The following is a 25,808-nucleotide window of genomic DNA, read 5'->3' on the forward strand; positions in this document are numbered from 1 at the left end:
TGATGGTAGGACACCGTCATCTAGTGGTCATGTAAGGACATTGACCAGCCATTGAAGCTACAGTACAGAACAATGAAAGAAATGCCATTTAGAGGAGAAAACACAACATACACACAGAAGCAAAGAATAAAGGGTAGGTCATTTTGAAAGTTCTTTTGAGTAAATATTATCCACTACTTATCACATGGTGTTTAAATGTGAGCCCAGTCCTGTTCATGGACAGTCAGTGGTAATGACAACGTCCCAGCAGGAGCAGAGAAGAGAGTCTGAATCCTCTCCTGGTAGGAGAGGATTCTAAAAATAATTTAAAAAACAACGATAACATTAAAAAAGTAATTTTAAATTTTAAATTATTGTGTTATTTATTAGTTCCTTGTCTTTATTTTGTAACCGGATTCAAAACTAACTGCTAACTTTTCCAACATTAATTTTTTATATAACTGTACTTTACATTAAATAATATTATATTACGTTAAATCACATTATAATATACTTCTTACATTGTATTAGTTTGTTATATTACATTTTTTTATTTGACATACATTATGATATTACATTACATTACATTATGGGGAAGACGTAATACTATCCAAAAAAAGCCAGATACGCGCTTTTCGTTTTACCTCCTTCTTATTGGCTAAATGCGATGACCCACGGCAACAACCTGAGCGGTGATTTGCCCCTGCAACGTGCTCTAGCGTTCTGATTGGACGGGCGACGCTCACCTGGGATGGTCGCTCCTATTGGTCGGCTTCTGAGCAGCGGGGCCTGCCGCTGATTGGCTGAGCTCGCGGGGCTGAGGAGTCCGGCAAAGTGTGGAAGTGAAGAAGAGGAGGAGGAAGTAGTTTTTTGAAAAATATGGAAATGTGGAGAAGGAGAGTTTGAGCCGAGTCGCGCTGAGGAGGTGAGTGTCCCGCTTCCTGTTGGCTCCACGGGGATTGGACGCTTACTTGTTTACCAACAGCATGGACGTCACTCGTTAATCCTCGTAGGGAGAGAAGCTCAGAGTGGAAGCTGCGTCTGTTTGTCCACCGACATCTAAACACCGGCTTCCTAGAGAACTAGCAGCCATGAGACCCCTTCACTGTAAATGTGTGTCGGTGTGTGGCATGTCCGTCCGTCTCCGTCGGTAGCTGCTGTTGCACTTGACTTCACTGCGCGTTAATCTCACGGATGAGAGGTGAAAATGGCCGAAGCGACTGAGTGTTAGTTTGTGACTCATCCCGAGTGTCTGTGGTGAGTTTCTGATAAACTACAGACTCGTAGTTTTCACGGTGAACCACAGACTTCATGTGAAAGAACCGAGCGAGGAACGTTAACGATCGTTTACTCAATGACATCACGGCAGCTGGCGGTGGGCAAGCGAGGCAGAGCGGAGCAGCGCTTCCGGTTACGTTACAAAATGAAAGCACTGGTGACTGATGTGGTGAATATGATAAGTTAATAAAACACCAGTGATGGTTTTACTTTAAGTCTTCATAACGCGCTGCAGCATTTAATTACTGTGGGTTTCCTCAAATAACTATCACCTATGTTTGTTTGTGTGCGGTGACAGAGAACCGGAAGTCAAACGGTAGCCCTATTCCGCTGTCTTCTCACTGATAAGATAAGGTAGATATAAGTAAAAGATGAGAAAGATACGAATAAAAAAGGATAGGATAAGACAAGATAAAATAAAGGTAAGATAAGGAGAAGATAAGTTAAGATGATACAAGAAAAAAATAAAAACAAGGATAAGGTAAATTGGGATCAATAAATTAAATCCATCCATCCATCCATCTATCTATCTATATACAGACTGATATTAATATACAGGCACTAGATAGGTATAGAATACTGTATAATATGAATGTAAACAGCACATCCAACCAGCCATCGGACCGCACAACTCACCAGCACCCACAGTCTAAAAATAAGGCACCATATTTAATGGGCTCTTCTCTGACCCACAGCGCTCTGTAGTTTCTGTGTTATTTTGCCGTCTAAAAGATTTACAGACAAATGCAGACGAAAACAGACCCTTGTTGCCCCGAACCTCGTGGGGAGTTCATTCCTCCTGTGACTTTCCTCAGCCATGCCCGCACAGCCCCCTGTGAGGGAGCCCGAGGAGGAGATGGAGGCAGAAGGAGAGTCACAGCTCCCTGAGGCCAACGGAGAGGTGGAGGGGCCGAGAGAAAACGAAGGGCGAGGAGGCGGAGAGGAGACCATGGAGGAGAGCACGGAGGAGAGGGAGAGCGACCTGGACGAGAGTGGGGAGGAGGAGGAGGAGGAGGAGGAGGAAGAAGAGGAGAGTTCAGGTAAAGTCAAAAGTCCTCAGATGTGTCACCAGACTTCGTGAAAGAAAAGAAGAAAAATAGAATCTTCATTGTCTCTGTCGCTCTGTCCCCTGTGAAGAGATGGACGATGAAGACTGCGAGCGGAGGAGGGGGGAATGTCTCGACGAGATGTACGATCTTGAAAAACAATTTCAGGAGCTGAAAGAGAAGTGAGTAGAGTCGGAGCGGGGGGGTGGACCGACTCCACAGATGTTTAGTGAAGGCCGGTAGAAGCAGGAGAAGGAGCCTGACGTCAGCGTGTGATTGCAGGTTGTTTCGGGAGCGGCTGAACCAGGTGAAAGTGAAGCTGGACGAGGTGCTGACTGGGAAGGCCGGAGAATACAGGGAGCCACTGGCGGCGCTGCAGAACAGCATGCAGATACGAACACAGGTGGCCGGTACGTGGCTGGTGGTAAACATTTCCATTTTCTCCAAAAGGAAACAACATCCTCCCGTCGGAACCAGAACTTTGACAGCTCATCGATCAACACATAATCCCTCATTTGTTTAAATCGGTACAAAAAGTGAAGTCTGAAAACAGCCCTGGTTTTATTATGGTGCTAACTTGTGAAATTGAAGGGCGGCAACAACTTACTCTATGAATTAAAGATATGAGCCTTTCACAGATGTATTGGTATCAGGGTTTATGTTTGCAGATACAATTATGTTCATAGGATTAATCAGTACAGAAAAGAACATTGCACTTTGTAAAAGATGTTTTTAATTTCTAAATTCCAGTTCTATAAATTTGGTTGGGTTTATTTATACTTGTTTATACTGTAGTTAGGTTTTTGGATAAACTCTAAAATATCAAGCCTCAATTATCATCAACTTCTTTGCCATAAGGGTTTGATAACGACTTCTCAGGAATCACTGCCGATGTTTCAACAGGCTTATCAGCCGATAGATCGGTAGACAAGAATTTTCCAAATCTTAACATCTGTATCGGGCTCCAAAAATGATTAGCGGTCAGACTCTACTATTTACGATATGCCAAGAAACTACTATTAAAACTAGACTTCATATCCTGATGTAAATGTATACGATGTGCTTTATAGTCCACAATGGTAACCACATAACATGTGCCTCTCTCTGTCTGCATGTTCAGGAGTGTACAGGGAGTTGTGTCTGCAGGTGATCCAACACAAGCACGAGTGTGAAGTGCAAGGAGCACGGCAGCACCTGGAGGTGACGCACGCACAGTAGGAACACAGCATACCGAGCACTGCACTGGGACACAAGCAGAACTGTTGCAATACTGAAACTGTGCGTGTACACGTGCACACTTGTGTTACAGAGCGAGAGGACGCTGCTGTTCGATGCCATGAAGACCGAGCTGCTGGAAAAGATCCGGCGACTGGACGAGGACAGACAGAATACAGACCTCACCTCGGGTACACGCACCTTGTTGTACCGTGAACAACATGTTATGTCCTTTCTTTGTCCCTTCAGTCCACTGCCAGAAGAGATGAGGCTTCATATGAATGTCATGTAGTGAATGTGATCTGTTCTTATCGCAGAGGGGAGCGATGAGACCAGGGGCAAGAAGTGTAAAAGAAAGAATCTGCCGGGTCGCTTGGAGAGGAAGAAGAAAGTAGCTCTGGTTTCAGGTAAAAATAAATATCCTACTCTTCACATTTAAACTGTTCTATTAATCCCTATATTTATAACTGCTATGTTGAATGGTCAACTCGAAAACTGCCTTGTCAATCTCACAGGACCTTTCATCGTCTACATGTTGAGGGACATCGACATCCTCGAAGACTGGGCCGCTATAAAGAAGGTGATTTATTCCTTCCGTGTCTGACCTTTCATTTTTTAAAATCTTTCAGCTATTTTGTGTCCAGGTGTTTCGGTAACGTTGTGTGTCTTCCAGGCAAAAGCAGCACTGTTGCCGCTGAAAAAGAAAACTGAAAGTAAGTCCACCCCTCTCCCTCAACACACCTCGAAACCACGCTGTGAAGCTTCAGCCTCTGACCTGATCTCAGTTTGTCTTTCAGAGCGGTGATGACACGAGGGTCCCAGTGGCAAAGACACCAACCTGAACACCGGCACTCACACATTCCCAGCTTCTCCCACTAGCGGTCCCAGTTTTGCGTCCTTGACCGAAACCCGGCAGACTGTCGCTCCTTCTTTACGCCTTTGACCCCAACCAGCATCTCTCCTCAGTTCCCTTTGTTATCTATTGCTATTTAAAAATAACTTCCTAATGATATGTCCCCCGTGTATTTATAGAATGATTTCATAATGATGATTAAAATTTTAATGCTTTGTGACACAACTCTGTCTTGACTGTGCATCATCTCTTTGTGGTATTTGTTTATATTTAATTTATGCTGTTAAGTAGCTTTAACATTTAAAAATATTCTCTTTGATGTCATTTTACTTATTATGGAACATTATGGTCACTGTTTGGAGGAAAATAGGAACATCTAAATATTTTGAGAATAAAGTTATCATGAAATTAGTTAGATTAAACACAAAAAGCTTTGAATATGTACTCATTTATTTCATGCTAAGTTTTGGCTGTATTCTTCTTTTTTATATATGTACTCAGACTTGAGTACTTACAACTTCCTTAAATTAACTAAATCTAACAAAAAGCAGCTTAACCTGTAGCTGCAACTAAACAACAGTAACGTACAAGGAACCAAACTATTGTGAACAGCAACAACCACAACACAAAATGCAGCAACCAACAAGTGACACAGCAAAAGCAATACCCACAGCATAAAGCTCACACACACATGCACTGCACACAATGTAAAGTCATCACTACTGCCACACTCGGACCCACACTTGTATGAAAATGAATAAGGCAATAACATGTCTCTGGATGACCACATGACTTCAGATGTCATAAAAACTCAAAAGCTGTTTAGTTTGTCCAGTCCGGTCTACTGTAAAAAAACAAAACATGGTGGCCTCCGTAGAGAGGACCTGCCCCCGATGTAAATATAAAGTATTTAAACATAAAGGGCCCATTCTAGGGTAAAGAAAACAACAATTCATACATTTTCGGTGATTACACACTAGTGAAAACATCACTTGTATTATTTTATATTCCCTTCCTGCCACTAGATCCTTTTCACCTCAATCTTACACACTGAACCTTTAAGTGAATCTTGTGTTCACCACTTGTCTCTGCTGCAGCCGAGTGGATACAAATAGTTGTTAGTATAAGAAGCTGTGTGAAGAGACTCACCTACAGGTTCAACAGATGGATGACAATCAGCAGTTGTCACTCCAAACAGTCACTGTCATGTTTTCTGTGTCTGCCCGACTCGAGGGGGGGGGTTAAGAAGCAGGTAAACTGGCCAAACTAAAAGGGGACAAAAAAAATAATAAAAAATGCAAAACTACAGCACAACGTAAATCCAGACTGAGCAGCACAGACACACAACACACAGGTGGGTCACAGACTGGGGCAGGTACAGACAATCACAGGAGCAGGAAACAGGATACAGACAGGAAGTAAAGTAAAAGCACGAGGAAAAAAGAAACCAGCAAATGCAAATAAAATCCAAAAACCTGATCCACCAATAAAAAGATTCACACAGATGAACCGAAAATCTAAAAAACTGTTAATAATTCAAGAGGAGTCAGTTTAATGCATAAACCTTCAAATAAATGAAGCCCATTTCAATCAGCATGTATTCTTAATGTGTGGCCCACTTCCAAAACCTGAATTGGTAACTGGATGCTGACGAACAAAGTGTGTTTAAATTAAAGTCAGCCATTTGTATTTGAGTTGCAAAAAACTTAATTCATTTGCGTGTTATCAATTGAGGTAATTTTAAAACTAGGGGTTGGTCACATTTTGATGATTCAAGACTGATACTTATACTTTTCCCACACGTTATATCGGTAAGAGAGAGAGAATGAGACGGAAGGAAAGAAAATTGTTTATTTGACACAAAAAAGAGGAGAGACATGAAATTTGTGTGCATGTGCAACGTAGCAGCAGAAATTAAGAGGAATGGAAAATAATTGTGCAAGTCAATAAAGTGCTTTTTCTCTCCTTCTTTCAACCCGACAAACCACACATGCTGTTTTATTTTAAGTTATGATTTGTGTTTTTGCTAAATATATTTTAGGATCTGTTGATATTGACAGCAAATCCTCAAATGGCCAATTGGTGCTGGGTGTAAAACATATTATTCTTTTGCTGTCTTTTGACTTTATTATGTTTCCAACTGCATTTGTTGCTATAGTCTACACAAATTACACAAAAACTACTCTATTGGTTTCCATGATAGTTTGTGTAGGAGTGTGAAATAACCCAATGAGAAAGAACCCGTTAAATCCAGGATTTTATTTAAATTTTCTTTAAGATTGTGATACAGGACATTTTTCAATACTTGAATTAAATATTGAATATTTGCAGTGTGTACATTTTGGTGCAAATATAAATCTAGTGAATTGAAATGTGATTTCATAAAGGGGACTACTGATCCTTTCTTAAGCTGTGCAATCTACTGAGCACCATACTAAGTCTGTCTGCAGTCCTCTTCCTCCCTAACCATTTCCTTCTCTTCCTCCCTCACCTCTTCCTCCTCTTCCTCCCTCACCTATTCTTCCTCTTCTTTAACCCCTCACCCACATCCCTTCTATTTCCTGGCTGCCAAACAAAAAGGGTTTCAGTGGGGAGCCTGAAGTGCATGACATGTAGGATGCTGCTCCCCTCTCTCACACCACCATCTCCTCCTCCTCCTCCTCCTCCTCCTCCTCCTCCTCCTCCACCACCACCACCACCTCCTCCTCCTCCTCCTCCTCCTCACAGCTGCTTGCTGAGCTTGCGCGCCTGCCTCTCCCTGGCCTCGAAGGCGGCCTTGGTGTCCAGCAGCTCGTCCAGCTGCCGGCGGATGAAGGCCATGTCGAGCTGCGTGGCCTCGCACTGCTCCCTCAGGGACGCCGACTCCACCCTGAGCTGCGTGGCGGCCATGGAGAGCTGCTCGCTGCGCTCCCGGCACTGCAGCTGCATCCTCTTGGCGTCGTTGAGGAGGGACTCCACGCTCACGGCCACAGACTCATGACACTGATCGCGAGACATGTTCTGGAGGGGGGGATGCACAGAGGTCAGCTTAGGACATGGACAGGATGAGGACAGAGGCTTAAAAAAACAGAGACGCAAAGTGTAAATGTCAAGTTGAGGGCCGGTCTGTGATTAAAATGTGAGATTTAAGGACTCGACTCTGTTCTCCACAGTTTTGGTCTGATTTGGCAGTAAGGCCGAGCCCTCCTGCCAAAAAAGCAGATCAAGTGAATCAATATGTCACAGTGACAAGGCCCGGCTCAGATCAACAGGTTTACAACAGAACATTCGATGTGTGGAGAGTGAAGTGGCTCAAAGAGGCTTATCACAGCTTAGCTCGGTCTCCACTGTCCACTGCTCTTCTCACTCGTTCTATTTCACTCCTCTCCCACCAGCACTCAATCTCTGATGCACTCCTCCTCCTGTTCCCTCTCTCATTCATGCGTTCTTACAGCCACACATCTTAATATGAAGAGAGATGGAAATGTCTCACCATAGACTCCAGAGTCAGATTTATCACGAGCCTTGAGGGGGATCCCTTCTCCGACTCGAGATTCAAAGAGTCCTCAGCGTGCTCCAGAGTGCTCTCTCTCTCTCCTGTTTGTCGTCCTCGATAGTGTTTCTACTTTATATGAACTCTTCTTTCTGCACAGACCAGTGAACTCTTCTCTGTATTCGTCTCCTGGCGTGTGTCTCCTTTCTTTCCCTCCTCAGTGAACGTTATCTTCCACCTCAGGGACATCAGGTAATCCACAGAGATTACGCAGGTAAAGTGAAAGACAGAAGGGGTCCTGCTGGAATAGCAGGAGTAAGCTCATCCTGTCTATTCTGATCTGTCTGGCAACTGCTGTGAATTAATGCAGCGGCATTTAGACGCACCGATCGCACGATTCAGAGAAGGTGCTCGGTTTAAAACACTGAGTTGAGGATGGAACAGAAAGATATGTCTATTATGTCCACTTGGCACTCAGTTCATAAAATGCAAAGCAAACAGTGTAAGGATTTGGGCAATTTGGACTAAAACTAAAACTACACCTTAAACTTTTAAGGGAGGGAGAAAACATGTGATCGTAACCTTTGACCCCAAAGAATCAAATCAGGTTCATCCTTGAGTCAAACTAAAGATCTTAACTCATAGGAAGATAAAAGAATCAAACTAAAAAAATTGTATTCATAATTTGAGTCATAATTTTGGGATAGTAATTTTTTGGGAAATACAAAGTGGTTATTTTTATATATTTTAAGATTCTCATTATAATGACTTAGGAGACTTGTTTAGTTGCAGGGTTGAGTTTCCACAGATCTCAGGTCTGTAATGGTGACAGTCATTGCATCATTTCCCTGCTGCATTAATACGATTGCCGAGCAGGAAACAGCTTTTGCCAAATTTGTTCTCTCTGTCGCCCTCAGTTAAAAAACTTTGAACAGCGAAAATGAAAGAGTGACTGGTCGAAGTCCAAGTCTTTACTCATTATCCCCCACTAGAGGGCGACACAGCTCCACATATGAATTCCCATGCCTCCATTCTTTCTTAGACTGGGACTAAGCTGAGTTAAAGAGAACTGTACACATGCTACGGCAGCAATAAAGAAAAGAACTTTAGGTCATTGTGTTTAAACTCTTTGGTTTATTTGAGCACATGTGTCAAGTAGCATCAGCACAAACAGCCAACTGTTGTATTTCTGGACTAAACAGCCCTGAAGTGCATTCACTCTACAGCACATGATCAAACACAGTATCCGATGAAGTAACACTGAGTGAACATAAAGTACAAGTCAGAAAAAGAAGTTAGGGGTCGGAACAGACACATCAGCAGTGGCAAATTTAAAAGAAAGGAAATGGCCGAATTCAATTATTTGTCATAAATAAAGAAAAAGAGAACAAACATTATAAAAACTGGGGATATGAGAAAATGATTAAAGTAGGAAACTAAATCTGTAAATCACACCTAAAGTACAAAATCTGAGCCCACTGGTGAAATATAACCAAATGCCTGTGATGTAAAAGTCATGTAAAAACAAAACAAAGGCAGGACTCCAAATTTCTGTGTGATCCAGGTCTCAGACGTTGAAAATGGCTTCGAGGTAAATGTGGGAAACAGGTAAATGCACTTATCAGCAGTTCAATCTTTGGAAGTCTGCTTCACACACCCCCCAAGGCAAACACACAAACGGCTCTGCGAAGAACTTGGCTTCATATAAACCTGGTAAACAGGACGAGGTGGCCGAGTGGTTAAGGCGATGGACTGCTAATCCATTGTGCTCTGCACGCGTGGGTTCGAATCCCATCCTCGTCGGTGAACAATGTTTATGTTGTTGTTGACAGTGCCTTGGTCGGCCACAATTTATCACAAACATCTGAATAATAACTTTGTTGGCATTCACTAGAACACTGAGTGTATTAACCCTATTTCCATATCTGGCTGCTGTGTGTTTGTTTAACCTCTGGGACTCACGTCCTCACTGTTGCTGCGGGGGTCGGTTGAAAAACGGCTCGGTCTCCGCAGCAGTCACCCCCGGGTCACCAAAGAGCCCAGCGGACGGCGCGCCGAACCCCCCCACGATCACCTTCGCCCCGGGGCCGTGGCGCCGCTGAATGAAGACCAGGATCCCGATGATGAGCCAGAAGAAGAAGTTGACCCACACCGCGGTCTGTTAGGGAAACACATGAAAGACCTTGTTTTCCTGGCTTTGAATCAAAGTGCAGAGGTTTATGAGGACTAGTCATCAGGATAAAGACTTTAAATAAAAGGAATACCGACCTCAGCTTTGTACAGACTGTCGTAGAACTTTCCCGCTCTCAGAGGAGTCGCCCAGGTTCTGGTCTGGGCCTGCTCACAACTTGAGACAGAAACAGATCGCGTGTTAGAAAGTCAATGGATAGTGTCTGATATTAGGCTTTCACAAACATATCAGTATCTATTTGTAAGTTTGCATGAAAACATATTTCACAGACTAGACAATGCACATAAAAAGATGTGCATTTCTATCGTTATAGGCATCGGCCTACAAGAGGCAGGCAGGTCGGTCAGTGACAGAGTCAGACAGATAATCCAGCCAATCATGGAGTAAAACTCTGTGGGTTTCAAATGTTTGTTTCACTTGGGATTGGTTTGTGAGGCGTTTTGGTTGTGTGGACATGTCTGTGCATGCATGTGTTTTTAGTCGTTATATCCTTTTGGTGTGTGTGTTTGTGTGTGTGTGTGTGTGTGTCTGTGTGTGTGTGTTCGTTCCACCTGGTAATGTTGGGAACGACTTGTAGCACCGAGTTGCAGAGCGAGTCCCGTCCCATCTTCAGAATGCAGCCCGTGATGAGCAGGAAGAAGAGGAAAATGCCGCACACAACCACGACCATGTTCATCCACATGCGCTCCCTGTGGAGAGGAGGAGAAACAGGAGCGTGAGAGCGTTCTCATGTGAGGGGAAAGAAAAACACAGGAATTAAAAAGGTGGATTCCTCTTCTGACCAAATGAGGAAATGATGTCAAATAAAGACGAACAACAAACCAGTTCATATCGGGTTCAAAAAGAAATCACAACCATGTTTTGTCTGATTGGTGCTACTGGCAAATTATTGCTGTCCGTGTAAATGGAGATATCATATTCCTGTTGGACATGTTACAGAGCACAGTCTGATTCTGTCATGTTGTCTCAGACTACTTGTTTCAATTTGAACTCAGGACATTTGACGAGAAAATAATCACCTCCTGAAATCCCCATCGATGCAGAGGGTGTACACCCAGTACAGAGACAGGGAGAAGCACACCACCGCCACCATCACCGAGATGGCCGACACAAAGTAACACAGGGACGGGGAGCTGGACGACTGGATCCCGACGAGGCTGGCCGTCGCATTGTAGTTGACGAGTCCGTACAGCATGCACAGACCTCCGAAGTTACCCTGGAAGACAAGACAAGGAATGTGTTAGCTTTTATTTTGTTATTGAACTTGGGGAGAGAGAGAGAGAGAGAGAGAGAGAGAGAGAGAGAGAGAGAGAGAGAGAGAGAGAGAGATTCTATCATAGAAAAACATCCAAAGTACATGATTCTTCTTCTTTGGTCTCCATGAGGACGACTGATCAGTGTTTATCCAGGAAAGGGAATTAAGGAGGAAACGCACGCACGCACACTGACCCACACACACCAGTAGCTGGAGTCTGGGCACATGACTGTTGTTAACGCGCCCGCGCACATCCAGCATTTACGCTCGTGTGCTTTGTTCACGTGCTCGCGCGTTTCCTGATTAGGTTGAGCAGGGTTGTTTTTCTCCAGTGCGCAAATAGCGTAGGATGAGCGCAACTAACGAAACGAGGAAGATGATGGCGATGAGGAAGATGATGGAGATGACACAGCTGGGCAGAGAGTGAAAGCGCGTGCCTGTTTGTCGCGAGTCCACGCGCTCGGTTACTGGCAATATGTGACAAATAGAAAGTAAAGAGCGTAAAATACAGTTAGAAGACAGCATTGGCCTCCTGTTACCGTAATATCTGAATAACCGTGTAAACGAACCAATAAAATGGAGTAAAGTAGTTTTTAAAAGTGTCAATAACAAACTCTGACGTTATTTGGTCTCTGTTGCCAACTTTTTGTTTCACTTGACTCACGCGCAAACACCCCAAAAAGACAAACACGCCACCGGGCGAGTCCACCCGGAAGAGAGGCCAGGGGACGGGACAAATGTGCCGGGCTAATTCCTGGAGTCACCTGGACGATGGTGGCGGAGGCGGCGGCCACGATCCCGCACACGAAGGAGCTGGCGTAGAGAGCGAGCTCCAGCAGCAGCAGCCAGGTCAGCGACATCATCCCGACGCGTCCCGTGCGCCCGCCCGGCGTCAGCGTGCAGTGGCACTCCGGAGTCAAACCCGCCGCAAGCACACCACCGGCTTCCGCTGCTGGCCTTCAAAATACAAACACATGTGACGCACTAATACAACGAACGTGTAATGAGACATAGTGTTATATTTCTAAAGCCTCCATCAGTTAATTCAGCCTCCATTGTTTCATTGAATAGTCTTGGGGACATTTCTATCAGGAGCGACCTCTGTATTTACTCCTCATACACTTACTTTTTCCAGGTTGTACTTTTTATTTTCACTTATTATGCTTTATTCTTCATATTGAGATGACTTGCTTTATTCTCTGTTCTCGATTATGTGTCTTATTAACCCGGAGTAAGTATTTCCTACCGGATTAATAAAGTCCGATTCGATTTCCTGGAATTATCGTCGAAGTAAAATCTCCCTCACACATTCTCGTGTGTTGCAAAAACCAAATCCAGATGTTTCCGTTGTGATCTAATAATCAACTTACCTGCCTCGTCCTCCTCTGGTGCCACGCTTTAAGTTTGAAGGTAAATACACTTGATTTCCGGTGATAGATCGGCGGTCTTTCACTCTCTCTCTCTCTCGCTGGGCTCCTCTCGCTCCACGGACGACCTGCCTCCAGCTTCGCTCTCGTGTAGTTTGGTAGTTTCCTACAGCTCCTGCTGTGTGCCTTCCAGGAGAGGAACTGCCATCTCCTCGGCTCTGCCAGACGTGCGTACAAATCGTCCAGAAATGCGTAAAATTGGTCGGTTTTGTCACTGACAGGGTTGATAACCGGGGACACTGGGTGTTATACAAGACGATTCTCTTCGGGGCAGGAGCTGGTTTCATCCCATCACCCATACAGATCGAGTGGAAGCTGTGGGAAGCAGTGAGAAGAGAGGATGGATGGATGGATGATGGAGTGAATGGGTGAAGGGATGTGTGGTTGGGTGGTTGGATGTAAGCTATGATGATGGATCCCCTTTAAACAGGCCCATACAAACATGCACACTAAACATGAAGGCTTATATGAACACATTGTCCTCATGTGGCACCAGCTGTTGATAGAATATTATTAAATAGAGTATAATATAAAACAATATGCAGTACTAGTATGCAGTGGACTATCATGTGGCTAGACTTGGTCAAAGGTTGAGCTACTAGAGGTGTGTGTGTGTGTGTGTGTGTGTGTGTGTGTGTTTGTTGGCTACGACTGGTAGCTCCTCCATTCCCAGAGAGCTTAATCAGACCTTGTGACCTATGTCATACGACCGTGCCACTTTCTGTGTGGCCCCCGTCGCCACTTCCAGACTATTCAATACACTTCTGCTGCGGACATACCAAACCCACAGAGCGGGGGTGAAATCATTTCAGTTTGACACGTTTCTGCATTCATACAGGAGCTGTTGCATTACCGCAGTTTCTCTTTAGAGCTCGTCAGTTCTCATTTAACCTTCTAGAGAATCTGATGGTGTGCAGTCATGAGAATGAACCCTGGAAAGTAGGAGTATTTCAGAGTAGAGGAGCAAGAATAAAGGTAAAGGGTAAAGTTAATAGGAACATGTAGAGCTACTTTTGTAAAAGTACGGAAATCAATGATGTGGTGCATTTCCCCGCTGTGATTGATTTTTCTCGGGGGGGGGGGGGGTAACAGCTGTACAAATGAATTGGTCACTCAGTCTTGACATTAATGTATTTTATTAATAAATACCAGCTAGTTCCGCAGGTAAAAATGGCCTGATATTGAATTGGCTAAAATCTGACCCTGGATGATTTTCAGATGTGGACAAAGACAGTCAAAGAATAAGTGAGTTGAGGAAGTTTTGCATTTATCTTCATGATTTATGATTCTGCTGTTCTTATGTGGAACCTTTTCATTCCAAGAAAAATACTAAAATACCACCAGGTCCGGTGATAAATCTCTTCTAGTTTGGATGCATTTATACCAGAGAAACTGTGTGTGTGTGTGTGTGTGTGTGTCTGTGTGTGTTTGTCTGTTGTCTGTGTCTGTGTGTGTGTGTGTGTGTGTGTGTGTGTGCTGTCTCAGGTGGCTGGACTTTGTCCTGTGCTGATCCTCTTCCAAAGCCATCATCCATGTATTAGCATCAATGTGTATGTGAATGTGTGCTTTGCTATGGTTGTGTTAGATTAAAGGATTAATGTATGATGGTATTAGTGTTGGCTACCAGGAGATAGTGAATGTGTGTGTCTGTGTGTGTAAACGTGTGCGACATCACACCAACACGAGCCTGCTATCACTTTAATTCACTGTTAAGTTTTAACATCAAAATTCACCACAGCTGGATTGAGGCACAGATATATACGTTAGAGAATACAGCGTGTATGTACAATATAAAAGAGAGAGAGAGAGAGCAATAACTGCAATAAGAGAAACGTACAGGGTTACAATACAAAAGTGAAATATAGGAAACGTGCATCTGAAAACACATCACAAAGAGTTTACATGTGGTCTTTTACCATGGAGCAGTCCACCAACTGTAAATAGACTGAAAGAGGTCTCCATAACCTTCCGGAAACGAATATTGATATACCCTAAATGTGCAACTGGCCTAACACGTTTAGCTTCACGTTCAAGTTATACAAAAGTATTTCAACTGTAAGAGTACATCAAGGAAACAACAAAACATTCACTTTAACCATTTTGACTTCAATATATTGTCCCTCTCTGAGCAGAATTTTAATTACAGTTAGATTACATTGTACAAAAGCTTTACCAAGCTTCATAATAATAATGTAATATTAAACTGAGACCGATACACGAGCAAAACAAATCCACTGATGGAACCCACTGACCTGTAGCTTGAGGGTTTAAAAAATGGTTTGGCAGATCATCCCATTGTTTTATCAATGCAGTGTAAAACCATGAACGCTCCTAAGGGAGGGTCCAACTTAAATCTGTGTGATGGTTCGGTTTGTTGGTGATTACGCCCCACACTAAACCTGTTAGGTACTCAGGGTTGTGGACTCGGTTTGATGAGTGAACGGATGCATACAAATCTTACCTCATGTCTTTCATGAACTGTAGTAATTTACAATACATTGGCAGGGAAGGTATTTAACGACCTGCACAGGGGAAAGAGGGCAAATGCCTGGGGCCTCTGAGAATACATTAGTCCACAGCCCCTTAGATTCTATGATGGATTATGTACAGGTGACTGCAAGGGCACCACGGTCAGAAACCCCCTAATGAGGCCCCACTAGCTTTCTGCCAAAAGCTTGGACAATTTTTTCGAGAACATGAGTTTGCACTTAAACAATTCTTATCTTACTATTAATGATGTGCACCTGGTTAATAATTGTGGTAATAAAAGAATTGAATTTGAAGATTGGAATGATGTGTTTTGGTGTCACATGTCTCTTGGGGGTGTGTGTGTGTGTGTGTGGGGGGGGGGTGGTCAGCTTGTTCCCGAAAGTCCCTTGAAATGCTCCTGGATGATGTGATGCTCACTGATTTAGACACACCTGCCATCTCGAGGTGACACACACCCTTTTACTGTGACTATAAATATGTGTGTGTTTTTAATGATAGTGTAATGAAAACCTGTTCGTCCGTGTAATCAAACCTGAATCGCAGCTCTGTGATTTCACAATCCCACTGCTGGCTGGAGAAGGTTGGGAAGAGAGGAGAATTCCTGCTCGGCCCATTCCTCCCAGTTCAACGGTATGGTCACATTCTTTGATAAGTGCAGTCACAAGACTCTCATCCACAGCACAGGGCTGCGAGTGTGTGGGTCTGCCTCCGTCCACGTGGGCCGCTCCCTGTACACTGTCACGCAAAAAACATCTCTTAAACCTAAATGAGCTTTATTTTTCCACAGGGATGAATAATGAGGAACCAAACTGTGGAGCCGAAGGTTTTTCTCACAGGCTGGAATTGTACAGTTTGAGGATGATTGTGTGTTGATCCCTTCTCTTGGTGTGGTTGTGATTGTCTATGAACTTGTGCATTTGTACCAGATCACTGCGGTTCCCCGGTCAGCCGACAGGACAGCCGGGCAGTCTGAAGGCGTCCGGCACGGGACTGTCGAGTTTACAGATGATTTTATAAATCCCTTTCTTCCAGCAGGGGTCGCTGTCCCTGCCAGTCCAAATGGCTGAGTAGAACTCCCGCAGAGCCACATCCGCCACCTCGATGAACCTCTCAGGGACCTGTGGGGAGGAGGCTGGATGTCAAAGGGCAACGTGCACGTGCGTCTGTGCGTCTAGGCAGTAGGGCCGGAAACGTATGGACACACTCTGGAGTTTTATTTTGGAAAATGTGTCACCTGTCAACTTAAATCTTTACTTGTAATACCAAAACGATGTTGCTACATAAAAGCAACATATTGTTATCATAATTGTCTTATAGGTTTCATTCAGTGTGCTGCTATACACAACTAGTCTGTATCTAACAGGCACCATCCAACCAGGTAGTGGAAACTGTAGCCTAGTGCTTATACATGTACATAAAATATATATACTGAGAGAGAGAGAGAGAGAGAGAGAAAGGAAAAAAACTACGCACATCACAAGGTGCAAAATAAAGCCTGCACAATTCTACCAGTCTTTACCACAGAGAGTTTCATTAAATGTCAGAATGGATTAAACCCCAATGCTCTTTTGTGTGTGTGTAAATTAAATATGAAAATTCAAACATCATTGACTTAAAAATGTACGTGAAATGAATCTCTAAAAAAAACGTCGTTTATATATATGCCTGCGTGAAATAACAACTATTTTAAGAGATCAACATGGCCGGTTAGCTCAGTTGGTTAGAGCGTGGTGCTAATAACGCCAAGGTCGCGGGTTCGATCCCCGTACTGGCCACTTCGTTTTTGAGGAGGTTTCGTTGCTCAACACATCACCAACACTATGCAACACAGTAAACTTCATATGCAAAACGGGAACGAACACAGGTCCACAACCTTGATCGTTTACATGTACTATACATATTAAATAAATACTGTGATGAGCTTCTCAATGCACTGTTTCCTTCATTCAGTCTGAAGTGTTTTTAAACAAGAGCTTCATTGTCACCAGTGGTTAGCTTTAATAAAGTACATTTACTTAGTAACTGTACTTAAGTACATTCTTCATGTATCTGTACTTTTACTGCATTAGATTTATTTACAGGTACTTTTTCTCCACCACAAATTTTTAGCAAAAATCTGACCTTTCTACAGCACTACAGTCCTACACTGAGGTACATGTTGTTTATATTTTAATATAATATATACAATACAGTAAAGTAATCCATACAGTAGGCACCGTTAATGATGGAGTAGTACTGGGACTAGACTACACTCAGCAAGTCCTTTTACTTAAAATACTTTTAAGTAAATGATCAAGTACTTACTTTTACCCATGTTGAAAGGGGAATGTGGTGTATTCACTTTTAATTGAGTGCATTTTGTCAATTTTTTATATATTTTTATATATATATATATATATATATATATATTATTTCCTTTCTCCACTACTGATTTTCATTAATGTTGCCTGCACGAGAAGGTCATGCCATTCAAAACAGCAGTTGTACATCCTATTGATATATTATTATATACATTATAAAGTATTGATGACATAACACACATGGAACCTTGGGGTTGATCCTGTGCTCACAAACGAAATGCTCTGACCCTATTCAACAAAAACCAAGGTCCCACTTCCATTAAAGAAATGCACAGTACTCGCAGCATACCTGGTAGATGTTACTTTTGTTGTAGTGCATGTTGAGGATGCGGTACAGCTCCGTGTCACGGCCCACTCGCATCTGAGTCTCTCTGCTGAGGCGAGCTGCTCCATCCCTGGGAGACACGGACAGACATTTAATTTGAATTCAGTTATTACAAAAAGGCATGATGTTAGTACTGTTAATTACTATTACTTATAATTAACACTAGTGTATGAGGCATTATTAACTGAAGTGTTTTTTACCTCTTGGTCTGAGATAATGACGGTCATTACATTCGCATTTATTAAGTTTTAAAACTGATCCAGTATCAGAAGCAGTAGGGCTAAAATTATATTGGTCTAATAATTAGAAAGAAAATATATGTATTCTGTAAATTAAACACATTGAAAATTAAATTTAAATTAGCTTTAATAAATGTGTCACAATTAACACTAGCCTAACAATGAAAACTATGAAATAAAATGGGGAAAAAGTGAATAAACCAGGAGGCTTCAGTCATGAAATAACAGTGTATTGTAATGATTTTGCAATTTGTAATTCTTTATTTCTACAAATGGCCGAATATGCAGGGCGACATATGCACGGCATGGGATGCATAACTGAAACAGTCACAGTACCAGCGTGTGAGCAGTGGACTGTTTTGGCGGCAGATGAGTTTAACGTGAACCGGTGCCAGGCTGAACTCACCGGGTGAGAGCGTCGCGGACAGCCTGTCGTGCGAAGCGCTCCATCTGGATGTAGAAGAACTCCCTGAAGTTACTGAACCATTTAATCATCTGGGAGGTCACACAGCGGTTAAACTAGACAGTGGACAGGGGAACAGCAGTGGGAGAAGTGAGCGGCACGGGACAGCAACAGAGCGCCGGTGCTCGTTAGTTGAATTCATTGCCAGCGTCAACAGTGACTCATCAGTTTGAATTCAGAAAGTTACATATCCAACCTGTGACGTTCAGCGTAATACATAAAATATTATAAGGAAATATAATGCTATCATCATATGCTTTAGAAATAGTGCAGCTAACAAATGTTTTAAAGACCAAAATGTATGTTTTTTTGATCATTTTCTCGAAGTAAAGATATATAACTTACTATTATTTGTAATAATTTTCTTACTCTTATCATTTATTTTATTAAATGCATGAAATATGAAAATGCAAAATGTCATTTCATGCATTGGTTATGGATACTAATATATATATTTTGTTATTTATCCCATTGTATCTTTTGCTTTGGTTAAAGGTCATTAAACTTATGACCTTAAGTAAAAGTAAATAAGGAACAAGTGAAGTAACACTAAATTCACAAATTGAAAGAGACAGTGAAATTTACAAAGGGAAAGTAACCTGTTAAACATGATATCTTATAAATAGTGTGTCATTAAATAATGTTATTAAATTTATGTAAAAGCATGAATATTGACCAAAGTCAAACAAACCAAAAGTGTCCGAGCCATAGACTCAATTTATGAAGCTACTTTATATGAATAAAGATTTTTTTTTTTGTTCTGTAGTAAAGGGTCAAATCTGGTTTTGAATGAACTGTGGCTCCATCACACACACCTTGACATCAGGGAAGTAGGTCTTCAGGGTGTTGGAGCTGGGATAACGTGCGTAGAAGAACATGAGCTTGGCTTTCTTCAGATGACAGGGAGACAAGCCCTCCTGGGTGTATACATGAGGCCAGTCAAGGAAATACACACATCACACACATACACTCGAACACACACATACACTCGAACACACACACACAGACATATACTTAGACACAAACGCACACAAAAAAGGATATTCCCCCAGCGCCCAGGTAAAGTTCCCCTCCGTCCATCCCTCCGACTCCTCTCATCCCCCCGTCCCCTCTCATCCCCCTCTCCCTCTCCCTGCCTCCGTGGGCGTGCCGGGCGAGGGCGGGGTCCAGGTGGCCGAGCAAGGAGAGCGGCGGGAAGGAGGGGTGGGACGCCGGGTGGGACGAGAACTCCAGGAAGGGGTCGGCGGTCAGGTAGTCCTTCCGGGGCGGCGGCATGTGGGGGAGCTGCGTGTGGTGGAGCGCGCGGGAGAAGAGCTGCTGCATGGAGTAGTGCAGCAGCGGGAGAGGGAGAGGGGGGGGAGGAGGGGGAGGAGGCGGAGGAGGAGGAGGGTGAGGCGCGGGAAAGGAAGAGGAGGAGGTAGAGGAGGAGGATGAGGACGGATGGGAGGAGGGGTCCTTGGGCTGCGAGGTTGGAGGTAAGAGGGGAGGGTGAGAGAGAGGAGGAGGGCGAGGTAGTGAGGGGTGATGGAGGGTGAGGTTGGGGTGAGAGGGATTCAGGTGGGAGGAGAGGGGCGGGCCAAGGAGCGGGTGAGACTTCCGCATGTCGGGTGAACGTTGGACAGCCAATGGCATGGTCAGATCCGACGGCTCGGCGCGGTGCATCGGCCCCTGAGCCCCGATGCCCCCCCCGTTCCTCATCTTCTGGAGCTGCTTCTCTCTTTCTCCGTCCTGTCCTCCCATCTTCTCCTCCTTACCCCTGGTCTTCTCATCCCCTCTGCCTCTCGTTAACAGTCCCATCCACACTCCCCTCTCCCTCCCTCCGTCAATGCCTGGATCAGATGGGAGGAAGGAGATGGCGGCGGGCGGGGAGGAAGGAGGGAAATCGGTGGTTTCGGTGTAGAGGCGGAGAACTCGGTCGATGACTCGGGCCACAGCGCTGCCGAGCTCCAGCTTCAGTGCCTGAGCGAACTTCTGCCCGCCCTCCTCACCCTCATCCTCCATCCCTCCATCCCAGTCTCCTCTCACCAGTCCTCCACAGTCCAACCACAGCCCCGCGCCCTCCATCAGGCCCTCCAGGTGCAGTCCTCCTCCACCTCTCTCCATCCTCCCTTCTCTCTCCTTTGGCCTCTCGTCTCTCCGCTTCTGGGCGTGGAAGTTTTCAAAAGGGGAAACGGAAAGAAGCGAGAAAGACTCCTTCTCCGTCTCTCCATCGTCAATGTCTTCTTCGTCATACATGCCTTCTGTGATGTCCTCTTCCTCCGTCATCACCACCTCTCCATCCGCTGCTCCTCTGCTTCCATTCATGTGCCCCCTTTTCGTCTCCTCATCTACCATGTGCTTTTCCCCAAAAGCCCTCCATACTTTCTCCTGCAGGAGCTGCAGTCTCTCTCTCGCTTCATCCAGCTGTTCTTTCAGCTCTTCCCTCTCCCGTTTCCTCCCCTCCCTGCCTCCCACGCGTCTCCTGCCTCCCTCGTCGGCCTCTCCGTCAGCCTCTCCGTCCCTCTGACGACTCTCCAGTTTCATCCTCTTCACTTTCAAGACGTCTTGGCTCCACTCTGCTGCGAGAACGGCGTCACTGTGCCTCTTCTTCACCGCCGACAAGCTCTCCTCTCCCTCCAGGACCCCTTCCTCTCCTCCTTCACTCCCCTGCTCCACCTGTGCGTTCCTGTCTCCTCCACCTTCCTCCAAATCTCTGCCCTCAGGGTGTCTTGTGCTGAGCTGTGCTCCACTCCTCCGGGAGGCTCCCCCTGGCTGATGGTGGTGGTGGATGATGGGGAAGCCGGGCGGTCTGAAGGCAGGAGGAGGGCGACCTGCACTGGGCTGGGGATGCACTCCGGTGAGGTCCGTGGAGCTGAGAGTGGGAGCGAATGCCTGAATCTGGGAGGCGGAGTCGCCGAAAAGATCTGTGGGTGAATCCATCGCTGAGGGAGAGAGAGAGACAGAGAGAGAGAGAGAGAGAGAGAGAGAGCGAGAGAGAGAGAGAGACGATCATGACTAGTTGTTGCTGAATTTTAAGGTGTTTTGCAACCGATTACCTGCAACAATTTCAACGACACAACTCTGTTTTCGATTCCACTTGTGATGTGCGATGGTGTCTCTATAGTCATGCAGATAGTTTTGGTTTGTTTTTTTGCCCTGAGACTCGGAGAGAGAATGGGGGGGGGGGGGGGGGGGAAGCATGCAGTAGGATTCAAGCCTCCCTATAGGTGGGGCCCGCCAGCTCACCGGATAGAGTGGCCCTGGCCCTGTCAGTCTAGAATGATAATCGAGAGACGTCAATGTAAACAGTTTACTTTGGATTCATAATGTACAAAAGAAACTGTCCTCATCAAAGGTTTTAACAGAGAATTCTGTGGGTAATCCGGCAAAAGGGGAAACTGCTGCTTTTGAATTTCTAACTTTGTCGAGGAGATGATGTTTTCACTCCCGTCCGTTTGATATTTTTTTAAGGGGAATGATATGTATAGGTGTGTGACTTGGTTTGAGCAGCTTGATTGAATTGAAGGGACTGTCGGGCCTTGGAGGTATACGCTCTACTGACAGCCATTTTCAGCATTGAGAAATATACGTAATTTCATATAAAGACACCAAAACCATGTGCGTCACATGTCCGGGTAATGTCCTCTGCTTACCTGGACGGGGAAACGGGTCACGGCTCTATCGAAGGACACAGCCACTTCCACTCTAATGGTGAAGAGAATGAGCTGCAGCGTCCGTGCGTAGAGCTGAAAAATACACAAGCACACACATTGAGAGTGTAGACGAGTACGATTAAGTTAAGACAAGGACCAGAGGGAGAGCTGCAGTTCCGATCGAAACCCGATGGAAGACAGGGACACAGGGAGGGTGTGAGTGCAGGTCAGCAGACCGGGGGCCAGGCTATGAGCTGGTGGTGCAGTAGGTTAACATCTGGCTCATGATCTTTGTCACATATCAGCCTCGTCCCTTCACGCTGTCTTTCCTGTTTCTCTCAATGATTTGGTGTTTAAGAAAGAGCAATCGTCCCAAAAACACATGCAATGAAAAGGACTAATAGATTCACATCAATGCTCTTAGTTTACTACACAATAATAAAATAAACATGTGTGGATGAGGATTCTGGCACTGAGTATAATAAAGAAAGAGCACCAATCACTGAACATAAAGGGTGAGGTAACAGCTGTTGTGTTATTGGATACTTAAGTGTATGATTCTGCCTGGTTTCCCTACAATACCTGGAAAAGCTTGTACAACTAATGCATTTCACTATTTAACCAAGCTCAAACACACACATCCCCCATTCCATTTTCTTTTTTCAGAACGTAACCTTCTCTCCCTCTGGACGCCCCTTTCCCCCCTTTCCTTCCTCTCTATCCCTCTCTCATCCTCTCTTCCTCTCCTCCCTCTGTTATCAGTTCAGGCAGCTTGTTAAGCACTGTTTGATCAGAGTATTTACCATCAAACACACACACACACACACACACACACACACACACAAACACACACACACACATTCGCACAAAAGCGAAAGAGGCTTGAGGGAGGACTAACAATGGTCAATGGTCCTTGGGGAGAGAAATGGACTGAGCGAGCGGCATGTACGTTTGCGACCGTGTGTGTTGGTGTGTGTGTGTGTGTGCGTGGGTGTGTGTGTGTGTGTGTGTTAACAGTAGTCCTACTTAGCTTTGATAACACCCCTAATCCACTTCAGATGGATACACTACCACTCACCCAACAACAGAGAGAGGGACGGATGGATGGATGATGAAAATGGACAGATGTGAGGACAGACTGAGAGAGGTGCAGTCAGCGTGCGGCAATACGGCAAATGTGAACACGCGGGCACACACACACACACACACAGACACACACACAGAGTTTAAATACACTTGATTTACAATGAAAGATATTATTTATTACAAGATAGATAGATAGATAGATAGATAGATAGATAGATAGATAGATAGATAGATAGATAGATAGATAGATAGATAGATAGATAGATGGATAGATTAGATAGAAAGATTGATAGATAGATAGATGGATAGATGGATAGATGGATAGATGGATAGATGGATAGATGGAAAGATACCAGTGCAAAGGTCCCCTGATGCAACATGAAGAGAATAATCCTCCTATAAATAGCTAAATATCAATTATTCAAATGCCCTCTCTTCTCCACTATAATACAGCCCAGATGGTGAGCCGGCCAATGCGCTTATATCAGGGACAGATTAGCTTTTCAAAGCCAGTGGAAAGCTGCACCAAATACAAACACACAACCAGCAACCAAAAACGAAAGCTGTTAACCGCTAGATTATGATTTAAGGCCGGTGCACTTGGGCGGCTGTGGAGCTGTCACTGGGGGGGACGGACAGGACAGGGGGACGAGCGCTGAATTAAACACACACAAGTTGCTGGTATTAAATAATGTGTGTCAGTAAATTCTTTTTTTCAAATTCTAATCTGGGTTTATGTGTTGACTGAACATGTGACTAAGACATAGGCCAGCGGGGGGAAATCGGAGGCTAACAGTTTACATCTCTAATCTAAAATATAATATATTGGGCCTGTTGGTCTATTTGCATACTTTTACTCCTGTATTATATGTATTACATTATATCAACGTATTGACATGTAACTACAAACACAAATCATGATGAAAGTAGACTGTGTCTGTCTAAAATATTCAATATTCTGTCAGGATGTATAATGGGTCACTCAGTTATATCTATAATTTTGATATTGATTAGGCTATATTGTTGAATCAATCAATTAATCCATCAATCAATCAATTTATATATCTAATTGATATTTAGCTACAGCTATTTATAGGAGGATTGCTGTCTTTATGGTGTTTCACTATTTCTATATTGATTGGGTTATATTGTTCTTTCTTTTAATCCATATATCTATCTCTCTATCTATGTATCTGTCTAATTATCTATAACTTATGTTTTGTGATGGATTTTTGATATTAAAGAATCTATGCATCTACCATCAATCTATCTATTCATCTGTATAAATGAATAAATAAATAAACGAATGAATAAATAATAAAATGCTTGAAGAATGCGCGTGGCAGCATCTGCCAGCTCTGTCACGCGAGAGGTATCCACTGTGGCTGCTCTCACGCACGAGCTGGTACTTTGTGTGCGAGTGCGTGTGCGCGCGCCCGTGTGGCGTCCTGTGACTAATTGGCAGCGGTGGACTAATGTCGCAGAGCAACAAACACACACACAAACACACAAACACACGGACAAACGGACATGAACACACACGCGGATGCTGTCACACATGAAGCTACTTTACAAGAATAAACAGAACTCACTGTGAGGCGCAGACAGGAGCTCCAGCGGCGTCCACTCACCCCGGGAGCCGTGCACTTCCAGCGGCCGCTCTCTGCGAGCTCTGCCTCGGTCACTTCAGCTGGCACCGGCCGGGCCTCGGAGCTCAGTGCGGGCAGAGCGGAACCAGCCCCTCTCTCGCCCTCTCTCTCTCCCTCGCTCTCTCTCTCTCTCTCTCTCTCTCTCGCTCTCTCTCTCTCTCTCTCTCACACTCTCTCTCTCTTCTCTTTTATTTCTTCTTTGTTCCGCAACTCTCTCTAAATGTGTGCCCCCCCCCCGCACCCTCTTCTTCTTTACCTTCACGCACCTCCTCTTCTTCACTAGTTGTGTCCCTGTTGTGCGATTTGTTCTGCTCACGCAACCAATCCCGTGTTCATCCTCACGCGCCGCTGCTGCCGCCGGTGTGGAGTGGGGTGGCGCGCGGTGGGCGGGCGAGCGCGAGAGCTGTGTCCACTTGACGGTCCGGTCCCTCCCATGCTGGCATGAAACACACACACACACACACACACACACACACACACACACACGCGCACACACACACGCGCGCACACACACACACACACCGAAGTCATTCTCACAGATTTCAAATGAACTCTTTTAGATAATTCATGACAGCAACAGTTTGTTACAGATGGCCGCTGCTCGCTCACCACACACACTCCCACACGTAGAGACAGATACTTACAGTAGATCAATAACCCGGAACAACATCACCTGTCATTACTGTCCAGATGCAGATTTTCATTCCTACATCAGGGGCCACAAGACTCCTCAGTTCATTTGCCGTTGCTTCATCTCTATCATATCATAGATTTAATTTAATCCTTTAAACATGGACACATCACATTATAAACTGTTTCTTCAAATCGATCAATGTTATTTTGCTGAT

The 25,808-nt window shown here is 44.5% G+C and overlaps 3 protein-coding genes and 2 non-coding genes across 8 annotated transcripts; 3 read left to right on the forward strand and 2 right to left on the reverse strand.

Moving 5' to 3' along the window:
• Positions 1-751: 751 nt before the first annotated feature.
• brms1 (BRMS1 transcriptional repressor and anoikis regulator) lies at positions 752-4,596 on the forward strand. 4 transcript variants are annotated; one of them, XM_062384423.1, is made up of 10 exons: positions 753-904; positions 2,073-2,297; positions 2,395-2,485; positions 2,586-2,713; positions 3,424-3,503; positions 3,613-3,709; positions 3,836-3,925; positions 4,034-4,098; positions 4,192-4,231; positions 4,304-4,596. In XM_062384423.1, exons 2-10 carry the CDS (start codon positions 2,075-2,077, stop codon positions 4,321-4,323), a joined length of 834 nt encoding a protein of 277 aa, XP_062240407.1. In that variant the 5' UTR covers positions 753-904; positions 2,073-2,074; the 3' UTR covers positions 4,324-4,596. The 4 variants fall into 4 exon arrangements, with proteins under 4 accessions (XP_062240410.1, XP_062240407.1, XP_062240409.1 ...); XM_062384425.1 differs by having other exon boundaries at positions 4,316-4,596; XM_062384424.1 differs by lacking the exon at positions 753-904 and adding an exon at positions 965-1,236.
• A 4,361-nt stretch (positions 4,597-8,957) lies between these two features.
• On the reverse strand, positions 8,958-12,238 carry tmem179ba (transmembrane protein 179Ba). Its single transcript, XM_062384280.1, has 5 exons — positions 12,054-12,238; positions 11,054-11,250; positions 10,586-10,723; positions 10,112-10,190; positions 8,958-10,001 (listed from the first exon to the last, which is right to left on the reverse strand). The coding sequence occupies exons 1-5, from the start codon at positions 12,150-12,152 to the stop codon at positions 9,810-9,812; spliced, it is 705 nt and encodes a 234-aa protein (XP_062240264.1). The 5' UTR covers positions 12,153-12,238; the 3' UTR covers positions 8,958-9,809.
• Positions 9,565-9,646, forward strand: trnas-gcu (transfer RNA serine (anticodon GCU)). Its single transcript has one exon. It is a non-coding gene; the product is annotated as a tRNA-Ser (tRNA).
• A 2,162-nt stretch (positions 12,239-14,400) lies between the features above and the next one.
• On the reverse strand, positions 14,401-25,340 carry prox3 (prospero homeobox 3). The gene is made up of 7 exons (XM_062384279.1): positions 24,904-25,340; positions 22,226-22,318; positions 19,638-21,514; positions 19,409-19,522; positions 18,537-18,649; positions 17,856-17,961; positions 14,401-16,324 (listed from the first exon to the last, which is right to left on the reverse strand). The coding sequence occupies exons 3-7, from the start codon at positions 21,510-21,512 to the stop codon at positions 16,151-16,153; spliced, it is 2,382 nt and encodes a 793-aa protein (XP_062240263.1). The 5' UTR covers positions 21,513-21,514; positions 22,226-22,318; positions 24,904-25,340; the 3' UTR covers positions 14,401-16,150.
• trnai-aau (transfer RNA isoleucine (anticodon AAU)) lies at positions 16,908-16,981 on the forward strand. Its single transcript has one exon. It is a non-coding gene; the product is annotated as a tRNA-Ile (tRNA).
• Positions 25,341-25,808: the final 468 nt, after the last annotated feature.

Source organism: Platichthys flesus, chromosome 24 (assembly GCF_949316205.1).
Source record: "Platichthys flesus chromosome 24, fPlaFle2.1, whole genome shotgun sequence".
NCBI lineage: Eukaryota > Metazoa > Chordata > Actinopteri > Pleuronectiformes > Pleuronectidae > Platichthys > Platichthys flesus.